Genomic DNA, 19,759 nt, shown 5'->3' on the forward strand with positions numbered 1-19,759 from the left:
TTGGCCACCTAATGAGAAGGAAGGACTCACTGGAGAAGAGCCTAATGCTGGGAAAGATTGAGGGCAAGAGAAGAAGGGGACGACAGAGAATGAGGTGGCTGGATGGAGTCACTGAAGCAGTAGGCGTGAGCTTAAATGGACTCCACCAGATGGTAGAGGACAGGAAGGCCTGGAGGAACGTTGTCCATAGGGTCGCGATAGGTCGGACACGACTTCGCAGCTAACAACAACAAGGGAGCAAAGTAGAGAAATTAATTATTCTATGACTACAAAGAGTATAACAAAAATCTTTCCTCAGGGCTTTCCCATTTGTTTTAAATAAATGGATGATTTCCCCTAAAAGCAAACAGCAGTTCTAAAGGTGTGCTTTTATTAGCATTTTATTAGTTAAAACTCCCCTCAGTGCCCACTATGAACTTATTAGCTGTCATTTTTCCCCAGAATCTCTATTTAAGAAGAAATGTGCTAGCTAAACATAAAAATGCTTTTATTATCTAGCACCTATTGGTTAAGTTTTATTTATTCAACAGATTTATATGGCTGCCCACCTTCCAATGGAACTCTAGCAGAGAAGAGAAAAATAAAAAAGTTGTCCATCGTACAATTAAAAAAAAACTATTTGGAGGCATTGTAACACCTTCAAAATACGCTTTTCTTTTTAAAGATGTTTTTCTCACAGAAACCTACATGGTCTTCATTTGTGAAAAAAAATCTTTAGAGCAAAAAAAAGGAGTGAAAGAGAGGGAGAGAGACAGAGAAAGAGAAAGAGAAAGAAGGGTTTATACGATAACATATCCACATCATTGCTTATTTTATCCATCTCTGTAATAAAAATGTACCTCAATAAGCAAAAATCTTTCTACGTACCTGTTTTTCTGTTAGAATGACTCTCCCTAGAAGCTGATCTTCTAGGCCTTTCATGGTGACAGTAAAATCAATGATCGAGGTACGAGCACTAATCTCAGGGGTATACGCTGGATTTGGTAACTTGGTGGTGATATAAAGTCTGAAGCCGTTCATCACATCCATTTCTTTATCTCCAACTTTTACCTAATTAACATAAACAATTCCAAAATGTGTGCTTACAAGATGAATGTAATATCCTTCAAACAAGAGAAGGACATTTATTAAATAAAACACCCTTAACATAATTACTATGTAAGTAAAGTTGCACATGTTAGCATAAGACACATACATGACATTTCTAAAACTAAACCATTCTATATAATTTTCCATATCTTTATCTGCTTTATACATTTTGCTGATCTCTATTTTTTCCTCTGCTGCTTATAGGTTAATGCTTAAAAAACTCTAAACAATCATGCAGAATGAAGCTTAGATCCCACATTTTAAAGTCACATTCTGGAAATCTTTATTTTTAATTGTAAACCTAAAAATTAATTGAAAAGTTAAGTTGTTGAACTCAACAAGTATGGAAGAATGATAAATAGCAAATACTTGTTTCTAAAGTGAAAAGATTGCAGGCAATTAAGAAGTTTCTCATATTTTAAATTGGCAAGATAGTTCTTTTAATATCTCATTAAAGAAGAGAAGAAAGAGATATAATCCCAGTGGTGGGATTCAAATATGTGAACAACCGGTTCTCTGTTTGGACTTCCACTTCCGGAAGTCCATTCTGGGTCTGGGCAACAAAAAGTTAGCTACCGGTTCTGCCAAAGTGTTGCAAACTGGCTGAATCCCACCACTGTACAACCCACTAAAGTTCCAGAATAAAAACTCTTTATCAAAGGATGTTTTTTTTCAAGTATTGTACTATGAAATCACCATAAAAAGTATAGTGGACCACACAAAAAATTTAACTGATAATTTATTCTAATAAAGCAAAAATTAAAGACTGCTGTAATCTATTCTGTTAAAGGTTTCTTGTTGACACCAAAGACAAAGACAGAATTGTACATAAAAGTAAAAACTAGAAATACAGAAGCAACTAAGTTTTTTTTTGAAGTTGCAATATGTTATTTTTCTCACTTTGTATGTAGAACCTGTTTTGATGAAGTTTTTTTCCAATACGTGGTCCAAAGCTGGATCCAACTCCTCACCAACATCTTCAATCAACAATGGTCTTCCAAGAGAGAGACTATCCTCCAAGTGGTTTCTAAAGTACTTATGATTCAGAGAAGTGATCTGAAAAAAAGAATCAGAAAATTCATAAAACTATGAAAATGGATCATCAGCTTGGGGGAAGGAGAAGAATATCAGACTTCAGTTGAAAAGAAATAGTTGCTAAACTAAAAGCTTTATTAACTAACCAGGGTTAAAGATGAATTTTAATCTCCAGGAACAAATTATAGCTATATTAGAACATTATTTGTTTATGATGTGTTTAGGAAATTTATATTCCCCATTTTCTCTGTTAACAAATTCAAAGCAGGAATGTAATCCAATTAAGTTTTAAACTATATAGCTTTTCAAAAAGTTAGAAACAACAGGAATTCCTATGCAAAAACCCAGCCTAAAATATCAACATTGCTGGTTTCCAAATGAACTAAAGTTAATTTTGTCAAGTACAAGTTCTTCATTACAGTGTATTGCTTTGGAATATTTCCAAGTGCTCTCTCCACTTTTTTGCTGCCGTCCTGAATCTGTTTACTTCCAAATATGAGTGTAGTGTATGCTCTTAAGCATACACGGAATGTGAGCACAGCAGGGGGCTGGACAGCTCCAGGCTACAACCGCTTTTGGCAGGAAAGCCTGAATAGAGCAAGCTGTTGACAGCCCCAGGGCATGGTCAGCTCTGGCGGGAAGCCAGGGTTTAAATCCATTGGCCACCTGCACTGGCGGGAAGCCCAGGTTTGAATCTATTGGTTCGATTCACCTGGGCAGGTATAAAGAGACACCAGGTAACCCCTTAGCTCCGGCTTCATTCCTGATCCAATAAAGAAGTTACTACCCAGCTCCAGTGTCTGTCTCTCTGTGTGACCACTTGACTTTGCAATGAGTATAATGCCCCAGAATTTAATTCACCTGCAGCTCATTCCGGGTTTCTTTGTTCTTAATCCAAATCTTGCCCTGAGTTTGTGGATCAATCAGGAGAGGGTAACGAGCTGCCTTTGTGACAATGATGCCATTCTGAATTGACAGATCATCATTTGGCAGCCCTTGAAGGTTCCACTCACTGACGGTTGGCGCATCAATCAGCATCTCTGTGAGATTGAGATTGTTTCCAAATGGGATTTTCCGAGTTTTCATTTCTTTTTGCCAGCTGGTTAACAAAAGATTACGGAACTCTTGATTGAAAGGACCAGAATAGGACAGAAAGGCTGTGGCCAGAAGTACATCCCCTAAATTGATACAGAGAAAAAACACATTAGATGGTGGTTGAATCCATTTGCAGTGAATATAATAGCAAACATTTGAGCTAAGCTTAAAAAGTCTTGGTCGTGTTTCACTATGAAACAGGCTGCTGGGGAACCTCTTGTTCTTTAAATATTTGATGACTATTTATAAGGAAGAGAAAGCAGAAAAGAGGCGTCTATGATGTGAACATTCTGACTAGTATTATGCCATGCTTTCTATCCGTGAGCAGCTTTTAGCTTAATGTGCTAAATCACACAGAGATTTCTTGCACCAGGATGAAGTCGAGCCAATTTCTACTAGCTGATTTTGTTACAGCCATATTTAGTGCAAGAAAGAGCACGCATGTAACCAACAATCCCACTACATGTACACAGTATAAAGGGGGGGAAAAGCTGTGGCATTGGGAAAGGTATTTGTTTTTGTTACCGAAAGGAAGAAAATAGGCCAATTTCTCCTGGATTAATGAACTCGGGATGAAAGAGAAGCAAACTAGCCTCTGGCTTGAACACATTTCTCTCTGGAATCTGTGATTTCCTACACCAGTGTTTGTTTATGGAGATTCTCAATCATCCAGGTCATGCTTGTCCCAAAGGTCCTTTTTTCAAAAGGCAACCGAATTTTCTTTGTTTTTCCTTGAAGGTGTTCCATTTCTCATCCAAGAAGCTTCTTCAATTCTGACTGAAGAAGCTTCTTGGATGAGAAGCAAAATGTCTTCAAGGGACAACAAGGTCCAGCTGTCTTTTGAAAAAGCACCTCTAACAGATCAGTGATTCTTATCAGTGATCAATGACTCCCTCTCAGTGTTCTGCAAAAAATTATTTTCCAGCTGATGTTGAAAAATAATATTAAAATTCTATCAAAAAAATTGTGAGAAGCACAATAAAAAAAATGGCCAATTTAGATTTAGAAAGCTAACTTTGTTAGTCTATTTCTTGCTTGTATTACCATAATGTTAGCAAATTGATAGTGACGTTATTTCATGACTTGGAGTAAATCTCACCCTTCAAGACATAATTTTAGCATACAAAAGTTCTTATCAACACAATGTCATTATTTGTCAAAATAACAGAAGATTCCCTGCTGCTTTTAACACAAAAGACTGAAAATAAACAGGAACACAATTTACATACTTGCAGCTTGCGCTTGCTAAAAAATACTTAGTGCAGCTTATAACTTTGTAGAGCAGGGGTGCCCAACCTGCGGGCCGCAGCCCATGACGAGGCCTTGTCCTACTGGCCACTAGGTGCAGAACAGGCTGACCAGTGCATGCACATGTGTGTGCACTCACCCCCACTCATGCTAGCACTACCACTGCTATGCAAATGGGGGGGCTGCATGGCAAAAATAGGGTGCTGTAACTATGTAAAAAGGGTGGCACACAGCACAAAACTGGACAGCGTGTGGCACAAAAATAGGGGAAAACCTGTTGTCGGGTGGTGCAAAAACTGGGTTTTACCCAGCATTAAAATGGGGAGAAACTGGGTGGCACAAGGCATGAAAATGGGAGTAAGCAAGGCGGTGCATGGTGCAAAAAACAGGCAGTGCGCGGTGTGAAAACTGGTGGTGCATGGTGTGGAAACAGGTTAAAACCAGGCAGCTCATGTCATGAAAATAAGTGGCACAAAAAGGGGGGCAAACTGGGCAGCGTGTGGTGCGAAAACCGGGCAGTGCACGGCGTGAAAACCGAGTGCCACATGGCACGAAAGTGGAATGATGCTAGAGCCCACATGGCAAAACTGCCATGAGGCAAGTGTCATATGGGTGCTAGCACCACCGTTTGCATTGCACATGCTCATGGCCGTGTGTGTGTGTGTGCGCGCGCGCGCACATGTAAAATGCTTCTCTTTTCCTTTGTCTCTGGTCCGCCAGCCAAGAAAGGTTGGAGACCTCTGTTGTAGAGCACCAAAAGGACAATCCCTTCAGCTTACCCACAAGCCTTTTTGTCTGGGCTGCAAACTCTTTACTTTGTTCAGTCCATCTCTCTTTTTCATCAGCCAACCCACTAATAAGACTGGAAGCAGTCTGCATTTTATGCCTGCAGCGTTCTGCATCTTCAAGCAATGTCTGTTCAAAACAAAAATTCACATACACAAATGGCAACTTGAGCCAAAAAGTATTGCTAATAAGGCTTGAAAAGATAAGGACAAATCCTATCTATTGTACTTCCAGCAAATATAAATATCCTGTTGTTTCTATTAACATTGTCAGTGCATCTGGGCTTATTTCTTATAAACAATTGGGACATAGTCTATGGAGACTCTCAGTCATCCAGGTCATGGTTGTTCCAAAGGTGATTCTTCAGGAGGCAACTGATGCCTCCTGAAAAAGCACCATTGGGACAATTGGGACATAGATTTTACACTTATCAGACATCTGACAAAAGACATATGAAAGAAGTCTACCATGAATTCATATGTCACATTAAGATAGACTTTTGACCATTTGCCAAATGTGCCTGCCCTGCAGAACAGCATCCCCAAAGATCCAGATAGCCTCAATCCTATTAGACTTTTGAGTCTTTTGTAAGGCTCTAAAACCTGACATTTCCCCAGGCTTTTGGGCAAGTTAGCTGAGCTCTCTTCTTTATGTGGCTTTTTGTTCGGGGTGGTAGTGGTGTTGTTTTAACTAGGTAAATGAGAAGAAGGAATAACTTTAAGTAACCAGAAGAAAAGCCACAGCTAAGGCAAATGTCAGATAAAAGAAATCTGATTTTGAGCCAGAATTGCAACCTATCTCACACAAGACCCTCTCTACTTCTTACAATAAAAGGAGGGAAGGAGAAAGCACACTCAGACTTGCAAAATGTTACTATAACCTGATAATAAAAGTAGTATTAGCACACCTGACTTTGGTTTCCTGGTTTGGTCTACCTTGAAGGGCTGACATCAGGGTATCATAGGTTACAGTATATACTGTTATTGTGATTTTAATCATTGCTGGGAATTGGGCAACCTTATTAGATGGATGGATGGATGGATAGATAGATAGATAGATAGATAGATAGATAGATAGATAGATAGATAGATAGATAGATAATTTCAGAAGCTAGTTAGCTGAGCTATCTTCCCAAATGAGCAGAAAACCATTTTTTTCTCGCATTCTTGAATAACTCAACATGTACTCCTTGTGGTAATATTTTCTTTACTGTTTTACAAAGCAGCCAAAGTGAATGGCTGTACAAAAGAATTCCCTGTACCCTATAGGAAGTTACCTGTTTCTCCAATGTGGCCTTTTCATATTGAGCCTGCACAATATCCAGCTCAGCTTGCTTGGCATCCAGTTCAGCTTGGGCTGTCTGAAGATCTAAATTGGCAGTAGTCAGACGATTCGCCTGGATGGCCAGATTTGCCTGAAAACATCAACCCACCAAGTTTAAATAAGGGAACTTTGATACACACTGTGTACCTCTTCAATAACAGCAACCAAAGAAACATGAATAGCTTATGATGAAGTCAATTACTGATAGAATCATCTTGATATGCCATACTAATGTGGACAAAGACATTGGCAGCTGGTCTGTTATATGCCCAAAGATGGAAAGAGGAAAATATACCCACAATGGAAGAATGGATTTTTAAACTAACAGAACTAGCTGAGATGACTAAATTTCTTGTGACTTGGAGGCCAGTGCTTGATTTCTTAAAAGAAAAGGAGAAAAATTAACTTTTGACTCTGAGATTTAAAAATTAGATTGGATTGGATCAGAGAAATATTGTAGCTGTTTAAATATAAGGTTTTTATATATTTGACAATGTATTGTTTGTTAAAGTTAAAAGAAGAATATTTTATGAATATTGTTATTTTAGAGTGTTAATTAGTAGGAATTTAGGAGATTGGTTTATCTGTTTAAATTTAGAAAAGGGTTCCATTTTCTCTGGACTAAAAGACAGAAGGAGGGAGAGAGGGATAATAGAATAACAACATAAACAAGATTGATAAATATAAATATCTCCCTGCGGGCCAAATTTATAGTCTTTTTTATAATTTAAATCCTTCTCTACTACACAAACAAAATATTTTTTAACATTATGGCATATCAGTTGAGGCTAGGACAGGGGTAGGCAACCTTGGCTCTTTTATGACTCATGGACTTCAACTCCCAGAATTCCTGAGTCAGCATAGGTCAGGAATTCTGGGAATTGAAGTCCATGAGTCATAAAAGAGCCAAGGTTGCCTACCCCTGGCCTAGGAGAATGTTTTGTTCTGCTCTCCAGGAAGCAGGAAGAGAGAAGACAGACATCAAAGAGGAATTATTTGGACGTAGGTTTAAAGCACCACCTTTCACCTTTTAAAATCTTCCAATGTCCCCAAAGGCAGGACCAAACATGCTGATGGATTGCATTTGGACAAAAGAGAAGCCCACTCTTGTGCTAATAAATGTTTTCTTGAAGACATCATTAGGGACAGTCTTTGTACATCACGCTAAATCAAATCCAAGCAAATCTCATTATAGCTTAGCCCAGCATGTGATCCTAGTTTAAAATGGTAAATTGCTGTAGATATAGTTTTACTCTGCCTTGCCAACTGTATTCTACGTACCTTTAAAGGTAGAACTTCCTTATTTATAGCGAAGAAGGCAGCCATTGCTTTGGTCCATGAGCAAAGGCCAGCCACATTTCCACAAACTCTCTTAGCTGTCTCAATATTGTAATCTGCCATTTCAAAATAAGGACTCAAGAGCTCCACTGCTTCTTCATTAATTGTATCTTTTGGAAATTGCTAGAAATATCATGAAAAAGATTTTTTTTCCACTTATCCAAAATCAAACAAAAAAATTAAATCCAGTTGTTTAATTTTACCCCTTCTTTTCTAAGCCACATCTTCTACAGAAATTGTATTCAAAAAGTTATTAATTTTGTCATGCTGATATTTGTGTTCATGAAAGCTTGTCTAATTTCTACTTTCCTGATCTTTACTGTGCCTGGATTTTAAACTGGTGTCTGTTTATACTACTGCCATCTACATTAAGTGCTGCATTTTTCTACAAGAATTATTGGGCAGCAAAATCTCTATTAACACTTTATCCAGAATGACCAAAGACAGAAATAAGAACAAACTTGGAAATTTCTCTCTGAACTTTTCATATTAATTGATCATCAGTCCATTCTCTACAATTTCCAACTGGTAATTGTCCAACTGCAGAAAGCAGCAGTGCAGTCCCTCAATACTAAACACACTAAATCCAGACTAAAGCTATATATTACACATTCATATCTTGTCTGGCCTTATCAGCTTTTTTCTTATCAGTGTTTTTTTTTTTGGGTATACCTGCAAGTTCTGTAAGAAGTTTCCTGCTGTCATCAGTTTCAAGGACTCCTGCCATGATGTCATAATGCAATTTTTCTCCAAGTCTATCTTAGTAGCATTTACTTTCCTCTGGAATAGCAGCAACACACAGTCCATGATACGCATAATAAGATGAGGTGGCCGACCCAGCGTACGGACAGTGGCAATGTCTGCTGGCTTGATTGTCTACATTATTGAAAGGATGGACAGAATTAGGACCTATCACAGTATTTTTTAAAAGTGCCTGAACAAAATCAGCAGGCTTTTCATTTAAAGGCATTCCACGGGGGTTCAACATCAGCCAATTACACCCAACTACTGTATATTCAGAAATTAAGTTAATTACCCATTCACACTTGTTGTTAAGCTCAGACCACGACAAGCATCAAATCTTGGTATGTATTTATCCATCCTTTGCATAAAATCATTTAAGACATATCCCATCATATCAGGTAATAGCATCTAGCCAATCTTGGTGTATTTCAAGGAATTAAACAGGATCAGATATATTAATATTTGGAAGGAAGCCTAACAGGAAACCACAGGCCTGTAGGCTAAACAGTCTATGTTGCTTCCAATAACATTACATCAACATGTCCATGTAATCAGGGAGTTTTTGCCTTACTTAAAATTATTTTACAATAGCTAATATATGAACATGGGCATGTGCTTCTGCATAAGTGGGCGCACGCACGCACACACACACACACACATACACACACACATAGAAACATTTGTAAGTCTGCTTATGAGATTAGTTGATACAGATTAATAAAAAAGAAATACAATAACTGTTTCAACTTTAGCCTTCAACTGCTCTGAAGTGAAGTGATTATTGTAGTTAATGTGGATACTGGAGAACAAAACATATTTAGTATAGGTAAATGTTAGATGCTATTCCCCAGACTGCGATCATAATGTATATATATCACATCATTTCTGTGTTTCTGCATCAGATGGTAGTTCTATTTCTGTCAAATTAAACAGGCAGTGGTTATTTGAACTGATGTGGTCTGCAGTTAATTCTTCTAATGCTTTCTGCCAAGTGGCTGATCTCGGGGTTGTAAAATGTGAATGCAAATCAGTCATTTTACCTACATATTGACAGTGACTCCTTGGAAGTTTATATTTAATAACATTAATTACGTTGCAGGACCTACAGGGGACTGCCTGATATATGAAAATCCTGATAATCTTTAATATTGGCTGACTTCTTGAAAGAAGCAGATGATGCAACATTTGAGCTCTGTGATTAATTCCTTCCAATAAATGCAGTTCATTGGTACTCTGTGTAGAGTTAGTAACTGTAGAATGCTATGACAGGGTTTTGTTTTTTTTACTTCTTTGACATGTTTTCACTAATAACAGATACCTTTCCTGTCAAGTTGGAGATTGCAGGGTCTATCACCAATGCTATGTGTCGTCTTCTTTTTGTAAATTCTTTTCATACTGGGGTTCATTCACTGTATGAAAAATGTATTTTACACGTAGAGACTAAACCCCAAGTATGAATAAAACCTGAGCAGCTATCTGTTGTGATTCAGGGTCAGCCTGTGGGTTCGGCAGTTGGGTCGGACGACTCAGAGGAGGGGGGTGTTGAAGAGCTTGCTGAGGGGGTTGGAGAGCTTGTTGATGAGAGCCCTCAGCCAGGCCCCTCCCACCTGGTCACGATGGAGACCCAGCTGTGTGAGCCTGACAGCGTGGATGAAGATGACCCACAGCTGGCCCTGTTCAAGGACGCCCGACGCAGGAGGCAGTCAATCAGGAGTAAACAGAGGAAGGCAATGGGGCACCTCGGAAGGAGGCAGAGAGAAGCCACGCCCTGAACTGTATAAAAGGGGAATGCGTGGGAGGGCTGGTTTGCTGAAGGCAACCGCTTGAATAGCTCCTGTTTCATGGTTCGTGTCTTGTTTGTTTTTGTATCCATAAATTTGGTAGGCTTAGTTCCAGCCTCTTGCCTTCTTGTAAAAGGGGTTGTCCCTGCCTTTTCTTCAGGGCCGGTAGCAGGCTGGTACAGAACACTATCATAGAAAGACAGTGAATCAAGGGAATGGCTGGGAGGGGTCGGTGGGGAATGACATAATTTCAACCATAATGGAAAGGGAAAGGAGAGAGCCTACACATTACTGTTTCCAATCTGGAATATATTTCTGAGAGGACAGCATATCTGTGCAAGGCAGACCATGGATTTTCTTTTCATCCTTTATTAACCTGTAAAGCAGCTTTGGCCTCTTCTAAAGCAGGTTTAGCAGCCTCTAATTTTTCCTCAGCACTAGCCTTGTCTACTGAAATTCTGTCTACGATAGCCTGGGCTTTGTCCTTCACTTTCTGAACTTCGGCTTTCACCTTTTCAGCAGCCTGAGCTTTCACTGTGACTTCTTTTAACACCTATGGAAGACATTAAAAAAAAAGAATGGAAGAAAATAAATGTAGAAGCAAGTAACTATGGTTACAGAAAACAATTCTTTGCCAAGAGTTTACATACTCATCAGTTAACAAAATTCTTTGGCTTTAGCAAACAAGCAATGTGAGATCTCATAGGCCCAAAGCAACCTAATGTTTTGTTACACGATATTTACCCTTAGCATTTTAGGCTTGCTGAGCCCCAAAGTGCATGGGGCTACGCATCATGTAGGTAAGGCTAGGATTTTGTGTGGGTTCTTAATAATTTTATCTGTGATATATGCTTATCTTAGGACTTATGATGTGACTTTCTTCTGATTCTCATTTCAAAACAGCCAGGTATTCTAGCATCCAGAGGCAGAAGGACCATAGATGGAGGAGACCTAAGGGCTGCATGTTATATGATGTGGCCTTTTTATGACAAACAATACCAAGAATCTTCAGCTAATCATAACTGAAATTCAGAGAGTTAACATTTGTAGAAGGGCACCAATTAGGAGAAGTCTACTAACTAATTTTCTTTCAGGTTTTCCCATTAGTGAAGGAGGTGAAATAAACACTCTGGACTTTACCATATCAGCTTTTTCATTGGCAATCTTAAGTTCTTTCTCTTTGGCTTCCAGCTCTTTACTCAAAGCTGCCACAGATTCAGAAGCCTCTTTCAGTTTCTCCAATCCAGTATTCATTCTGAAATGTATAAAACCATCTTTTAAATATATATGTGTGTGGTTGTGTGTGTGTGTATGTGTGTATATATGTGAGTTATCCTGCAATACTGCATTTTAATCACTGTGCCACCACAGCTCTTCACAAGCCTTTTACAAGCAGCCAATTCAGATCTCTTAGAAGTATTGAGACTGGTTATTGAGTTTAGCTATTTAGGAGCTAAACAATAATTAACTATAAGAGTATCAAAACACTTCACCTGTGGGCCAAGGTCTGCACCTCGGCATGTTTTTCTTTGTATATAGCTTTATATCCTTGAATAAAGGACAGATAAGATTTGGGAGTCACATGGGTTGATCGACGATATCTTTGAAAGTAGTCAACGCATTTTTCAGCAACTCCATCTTGGAAGGAACCCATACACTGCACCATCTGTTTTTTTATATCTTCAGTGCAATCAATTTCATATGACGACAAGAAATGCTCCGATACTAAAATGAGATTTAACACCTATTAGTATAAACACTGTTTCATTCTCTGGCATAAAAAAATTAGGATGATTTCTGACCTATTTCTAAAAGTGTAAGAATATTGTGAGGGAAAACAAGGCTAACCCTGTAAATTTCTTTTCTTATCCACTCTTATTATTCTTCCCAGACCCCCTACATCTCACTCGTTATCTTGCATTTCTCTCCTTCCTTGAAAACAGCAAAATCTGAGCTCCTCTGACATGCACACTTAACAGATAAGTATGAACTGGGTGATATCCAGGGGAATTGCAGTGGGCAGGGAGTCAACGTGGAAGTTATAGCCTCATGATGGAAGTCCACCCATTTTTTATATGCTTTGTGTGCCCATTGCACATCAAAAGAAGCAAACTTTAACTGCATGAGGATCTTAAGTTTTTGACATGCCTCTTATTTGTAGATGCCCCTGATGATCTCATAATTAAACCCATCACCTCACTCTAATATATTGATATATTCAACAACATTAAATCATTGCTAACTATATGACTTTCAAAATATGCAAATTATAGGCGAAAGGAGATGAATGGTTTTAATTGCCAGAATAATTCCGGTCTTGGTGTATTTTTCTTTCCCTTTTTTGATGCAGGTTAGACATTATTATTTCTGCTCTTTCTTATTTGTACATCACAGGATCTCTGCTTATCATCTCAGGAGTGAAATCAGCTTCTTTCTTTTTACTGATGGGAAATCCTCCTTCTGTAATTATTGGGTGCAAAGCTAGTATTCTTGTCTTGATAGAATTAAGAATCCCCTTGCTATAAGAATAAGTAAATGGGCCTCATTTAATTTTGTCATTTGCATTTCTCACATCAAATTATCTGTTTCAAAGAAAGACATTCAACTGCAGTGTGCTTTCTCAATCACTAATGCTTCATATGTGGAGACAGAAAAAATCGCTATTATCATCATCACTGAAATGCCACCAACACAGCAATTTCCTTGTATAGCCTTGTTCTTAGGTTACCCTAATTTATTCAAAACTTTTGAGTCTTGCCAGACTATAAAAATAATACGTTTAAATTTTGAAGATAATATTCTAAATTTATTTTTCTCTGGAATGGGAGAGGAAGATATAATCAATGTATATGCATCAAAGCAACTCTCAAAATAGATTCTGAAACAGTTTTTGCTTCCCCAACCTCTCTGTTGTTCTACTCAGAATACAAAACTGATCTCAGAGAAAATGATGTATTAGAGAAGAAATTTTCATCACGTTAAAACTACTGACAAAATTATAATCTTTTCCAATAGCTAAACATCTCAAAACTCACCTGCAACCAGGGCATCTTTGGGCCAACGGCTAAACCAGTCTATAGTGCAACCAGAAATGAGTGCAGGAAACCTCAAAGCTCTGTTTCGGAATTTTTCACCCACTGGTGAAAAACAAAGAGCCACATGCAGGTTCTGGCGAACTCTAGTCATGAAATAATCATATACATTCTCATTGGTGGGGGGACGTCGTGGGTGCTCTCTCTTCATAACTGGAATGAGATCGCCAATGATTTCATCAATTTCATCACGAGCAAACAAGTTGGATACCTAGACGGGAAGAACATTTTTATTGTACCCCACACAGAGTCAGCTGTCAATTTTTTTTAAAAAAAACTTATTCATGTAAAGATCCTTTACATGAATAATTCATTCATATATTACCAAAAGATTATTGTATTCATTTGAAATTTTGAAGTTAAAGAGCTTATTGTTAGAGCGTTTCATGACTTTAGAGTTGACAGTTAAAGCATTTTAATTACAATCCATTTATTGCTATTTTGTTAGCTACTTTGAATGCTCTGCTTATGGGAAAAGATAGCATATGCCAATAAATATTCACATTTAATTTTCCTTTCTCTTCCCTTTTATTCTTAAAACCTGGAGTCATCCAAATGTTGCTGAATTACAACTCCTAATCTGCCTTGCTAGCTAAGGCTTCTGGGAGATGATTGTCTGTAATATTTGGAAAGTGACAACTGGCTATCTCTGAATTTTTGCCCTAGAAAAAAAATATCCTCAATCTGTGTGATTCTACTAAAGTTTTTCTCCAACTCTGTCTTTACTGATTTATTGTACCTCAGTAGTAAATTAACTAAAGACTAAGAGCTTGATCTGCTCTATGTTTACTCAAAAATCAGTATTCAGTGGGTACGTGTTTTTTCCATCAGCAGTGAACTCAAGCACAGAACTTTACAGAATCAGTCTCACTACAGCTTTATCAGCCACGCTCTCTGTTTCTGAAAACCCAGAGCTCATTCAATGCCAAGAGGCAAAATGAAAGTCCTACTTCTCCTGATGATAGAACATTGTTCATATACTCTAGGAAAGCTTCGTCTTTTATTTCATTATCTGTAAAAATGAAAGTGATTCCTTTTCCTTGCTGCCCAGCTGTCTTATACAGATGCTTCAAGTCTTCCATCAAATTAGATGCATTGTAGGATCTAGAAAAAGGAAAAGTAAAATGCCGTAGTCACAAACATTCCAAGCTTGAAATAATTTTGATTGAAGCAACATGCCTTAAAATGAGAACAACTTATTTTGGCCTTTCTGCCCAGTGCCTGTTTAATGGTTGTAGTTTTTAGAAATATGTAGTATATCTACATGGTTACATCTATGCATTTTAATGCTCTCCACTATTTAAATTTATTTCTCAATTTGTCTATTGTTTTATCCTTCATTTCTGTTTCACTGGTCTAAGCTGTATAATGTTTTGATAATAGAGAATGTAAACAAACCAGGATTTCCGGTCTTGTGCAGTAGCGCAGCAGCCAAGAGAATTGGGGGCTCCATGCCCTTCAGCTGATTTTCTTCCTGTTAGGGGACCCTAAATGGGCCAGAAGTCGCCCCAAAGAGGCAGCAGAAAAGGAAGGAGGTCCTGTGGACCCCAGAGAGACAGCGATCGACCTGATCGGTCCAGGAGAAGCCTTCCAGAAACCAACAGGAGAAAGGCTAGCCTAACTTCAGAGTCTAACCCAAGCTACAAGCAACAGAAGTCAAAACGTACTATTTTAAGCTGATTGTAAACAGCACATTTAAATCTGGGTAAGAACATCGATTTTCTCTATCCTACTTATCAACTTTCCTGAAAAACAAAAATACCAAGAAGCAAAAACTTCCAAAAGTAAAGGAGGGGGATTTTTGTCCCACCCTTTTACTAATAGAAGCGGCGAATTAAACCTTTTATGGAGGACCGACTTCCGGTGGCGACGCGACGCTGAAGACAGCCATCTCTGGGCTGTCCGCTCCGCGGCTTCGTAGAACCGCCGAAAACAGTGCCGATCAGCTGTTTTGGTGGTTCGGAAGCCCCCTCCTCAGGAGAAGAGGAGGGGGTGAGGCCCCAGGTAGGGGTTGAGCTCTCCGGGGCCGCCTGAGCTTTTAGTTCGGGTGGCTGAAGGATCGAGCCCCCCCGAAGCCTGGGTTTGCTCCGGGCTGCGCAGCGTTTCTGCTCCGTGTTTTTGGGAGCAGAACTAAGCGTTAGCAACCACCCCTGCCAGCAGAAAGGACTTTGGTGGGTGAAGATGCAGGCAGAGCGATACAGGAGATCAAGGTGAAAGTGGATTTTTGTTCTCTAACTCAAAGGATTTTATAGACTCTGAAAGTGAAAGTGCGTAACAAGTGAAAGTGGGGGAAGATGGTGGCTAAATCTTCTTCTAAAGTTCTCAGGAGTGCGGGGGCTTCCCCGGTGCAACAGTCTTCGCTGCAAGCCTTATTGCCTCCTGCACCTGCTCAGGCACTGACGGTTAAAGACCTACAGGATGCTTTGGAGAAGCATTCACAACAAATAGCAGATATCATAGATGAAAAGATGGAAAAGCTGGAGGAGAAGTTTACAGCAATGAGGGCAGACATCTTGCCTGCAATTCAAGGTATGGCTTTATGTATTGAATCCTTGGACAAAAAAATGGAAGATCTTAGCCAAAATAATTCCAGATTAGAAGCAAAAGTGTTAGAGACTGAAAATGTGATGGATAAAATGGACGGTGACTTGACCCTGGTCCAGTACCATCAGATGGAGTTTGCTATCAGAATCAGAGGCTTAAAAGAGAATCCTAAAGAAGATTTAAAGCAGATAGTCTCTGAAGCTTTGGAAGGGTACTGGGTCAGTCAGCAGCTGAAATTGAGGGAAATATAGACAAAATCTTTCGTGTGAATTCATGGATTGCAAGGCAAAGGAAGTTACCTAGAGATGTGGTTGTCTATTTCACAAAGAGAGCAATCAGGAATGAAGTTATCCAAGTTTCTTATGATACTAAGCTTGTGGTTGCTGAGCAAGAAGTTTTGGTTTTAAAAGAGATCCCTCCAAGAATTTTAAGGAGAAGGAAAGATTTCACTTTTCTGGCACAGGAACTTAAGAGACGTGATATCAAGTTTCGATGGGAGATACCAGTGGGCATGGTGGTGATGCATGAAGGTACGAGGCATCGTCTTGTCACAGTGATGCAGGCACGTGATTTTTTCAGCAATGTTTTAAAAGCAACCCCTTTATCACTTTTGGAATCTACAAAGAAGAATGGCGAGGGAAAGCCTCAAGATGCTGAAGGAATAATGCAGGCAGATGAGAAAGCTACAGGAGTGGATCAAATTACAGTGTCATCGGAAGATGCTAGAGATCAGAGGATGACGCGTGATGCCTCGAGACGAGCGAGACAAGAGCAAGGGGAGGATCAACAGAAAGTTGTGGAATCTTCAAAGCGTACCTATAGTGAAGCTGTGGGAGGGGCGCGGCCTAAGGAAGTTAAGGGACACCTAACAGACGTGTTCCAGAAGCTTCAGGTCGCTAAGGATGGCGAGTAAGTTTCTAACCTGGAATGTTAATGGCTTAAACTCACCACAGAAGAGAAAGAAAGTTTTTCAATATTTAAAACAATTTAAGACTGATGTTATTGGTTTGCAAGAAACACATATTAGGGCTATGGACCAAAAGTACTTATTGAACTCTAGATTGGGTACACAATTTATTGCTTCTGCTATGAATAAGAAGAATGGAGTGGTCATCTATGTTAAGAATACTATGACTGCGGAGTTAATAGAAGCAGACAAGCAAGGAAGATATGTGATAATAGATTTGTTGTTAGAAGGTTGTTTGGTTGGACTGTATGCTCCTAATCAACAACAAGCTGATTTTTATAGCTTACTACATAGTAAGATCATGCAGTTGGATTATAAATCTTTTATTTTTATGGGAGATTGGAACAGTGTCTTGAATGTACAATTGGACAAGTTAGTTCTTCTAGGCGTACTCCAAGCCACGCTAGATTGCCTAAATCTTTTTTTGAGATGAAGGATGATTTGGAGTTGCGAGACATTTGGAGAGAAAGACATCTACAAGAAAAGGATTATACTTTTTTTTCTGATAGACATCAATCTTTTTCTAGGATTGACTTTATACTAACGACTAATGATTTTTTTTCCAGGATTAAGAAGATAAAGATTTGTCCAAGAACTATGTCTGATCACAGTCCAGTCTTGTTAGAGATTGACAAGGATAATAGAGATAGGCGCTCTTGGCGTCTAAATGAGAACCTGTTTAGAAATCAGGGAAATGTGGAAGAATGTAAAAAACAGATGAAGGACTTTTTTGAAACTAACATGAATAAGGGTACCTCTATGGACATGGTTTGGGATGCTAGCAAAGCTTATATGAGAGGGGTGTTAATATATATGAACAACAAACACAGACGTAACTTGGAATCTAGGAGGAAAGAATTAGAGAATGAAATTAGGGAAAAAGAAAAGGCCCTAATTTTGAATCCATTGGATGTGAAGATTAAAGAGGTTATTAATTTGTTAAGAGGACAGTTTGACAAGTTGATGGCTGACCAGGTGGCAACTAACTTATGGTTTGCTAGGCATAATACTTTTTGTAATGCCAATAAACCAGGCAGATGGTTAGCTTACATGTTAAGGAAGAAGCAAAGGGCTTCTAATATAGATAAAATAGAACACAAGGGAAAGGTGGTGTATCAACAGGATCTTATTAAAGAAGCCTTTGTGGATTTTTATTCTAAATTATATGCCAAAGATAAGATCAATGAAGTAGATATTGATGTATATTTGAGGAATGCTAACATCCCGGTTCTTACACAAGAACAAAAGGAAGAGATTAATCAATTGATAACAGAAGAAGAAATTCTTTTAGCAATTAAGCAATTGAAGGTGGATAAAGCGCCAGGCACGGATGGACTGACTGCGGCGTATTACAAAAACCTACAATTGGAGATGATAAAGCCATTAGGGGAATTGTTTCAGACAATTCAAAGGGGAGGAAGGGTGCCTCCGTCTTGGAGAACTGCTTTTATTTCTCTGATTCCAAAGGAAGACCAGGATGTCACTCAAGTAAGAAATTATAGACCAATATCACTTTTGAACACGGACTACAAGATATTTGCTAAGGTTTTAGCTAATAGATTGATGAGGGTTTTGCAACAGATAATTCATGAGGACCAAACTGGGTTCATTTGTGGTAGACAAATGAAAAATAATGTGAGGCATATAGTAGACTTGTTGGAATTTTTGGAAAGGAACAACCAGATCCCTGCGGCGCTGATTTTTTAGATGCTGAAAAAGCCTTTGATCAACTGGATTGGCAATTTTTGATGAAAGTATTAGATAAAATGAATTTTGGGGATAAATTCTTACGACCAATTAGGGCATTATATCAAAAACAAACAGCTCAAATAATAGTAAATAATAGTTTGACTGAAGTATGTAATATTGAAAAGGGTACAAGACAAGGGTGTCCATTATCACCTTTATTATTTGTTTTAACATTGGAGATATTATTGATAAAAATACGGAATTTGGAAAAAATTAAGGGAATTCAAATTAAAGATCAGGATTATAGACTGAGGGCGTTTGCAGACAATCTGGTTGTTACGGTGACTCAGCCAAAGAATTCTGTTGTGGACCTGATGGAGATAATAATGCAATATGGGAAGGTTTCTGGATTTAAGGTTCATGTACAAAAAACTAAAATTCTGGCCAAAAATATGACAGTATCGCAAAAGGCCCTTTTAGAAGGGTTAACTGGATTTGAGATTGTTAAAAGGGTTAAATATTTGGGGGTGTATTTGTCACCCTCAAATGCAAAGTTATATACAAATAATTATGAAAACTTATGGGGAAAAATTCAAAAAGAATTGGAAAGTTGGAAAAAATTACAATTGTCTCTATTGGGAAGAATTGCAGCAGTGAAAATGAATGCTTTGCCTAAATTTTTATTTTTATTTCAAATGATACCTATTCTTAAAAAAGACTCAAATTTGGAGGAATGGCAAAAGGGTATCAATAAATTTGTATGGGCAGGGAAAAGGCCACGAGTTAAATTTAAGGTTATGCAGGACATGCGTGAAAGAGGTGGTCTTAAAATGCCCAACTTTAAATTATATTATGAAGCTGCTGCATTGTCAGCGATAAGTGATTGGATTAATTTAACACAAGGGAGATTATTAAATCTTGAAGGCCACGACTTGTTATTTGGCTGGCATGCATATTTATTGTATGATAAGAAGGTAGATAATGTGTTTAAGGTGCATATTTTAAGACAAGCATTGTTGAGAGTTTGG

At 38.4% G+C, this 19,759-nt stretch overlaps 1 protein-coding gene across 1 annotated transcript in view; it reads right to left on the reverse strand.

Moving 5' to 3' along the window:
* The window catches only part of DNAH5 (dynein axonemal heavy chain 5), a gene marked incomplete at its 5' end in the record, with an annotated part of 162,574 nt that overhangs the window by 34,936 nt on the left and 107,879 nt on the right, over positions 1-19,759 (reverse strand). The window contains 12 exons of the mRNA XM_083360300.1: positions 868-1,050; positions 1,990-2,145; positions 2,986-3,302; positions 5,247-5,382; positions 6,530-6,667; positions 7,858-8,037; positions 8,587-8,790; positions 10,816-10,992; positions 11,580-11,694; positions 11,933-12,164; positions 13,475-13,742; positions 14,482-14,635. Coding sequence (XP_083216426.1) covers positions 868-1,050; positions 1,990-2,145; positions 2,986-3,302; positions 5,247-5,382; positions 6,530-6,667; positions 7,858-8,037; positions 8,587-8,790; positions 10,816-10,992; positions 11,580-11,694; positions 11,933-12,164; positions 13,475-13,742; positions 14,482-14,635 — 2,260 coding nt within the window. The remainder of the gene's footprint in view (positions 1-867; positions 1,051-1,989; positions 2,146-2,985; positions 3,303-5,246; positions 5,383-6,529; positions 6,668-7,857; positions 8,038-8,586; positions 8,791-10,815; positions 10,993-11,579; positions 11,695-11,932; positions 12,165-13,474; positions 13,743-14,481; positions 14,636-19,759) is intronic.

Source organism: Vipera ursinii (assembly GCF_947247035.1).
Source record: "Vipera ursinii genome assembly, chromosome: 3".
Taxonomy (NCBI): domain Eukaryota; kingdom Metazoa; phylum Chordata; class Lepidosauria; order Squamata; family Viperidae; genus Vipera; species Vipera ursinii.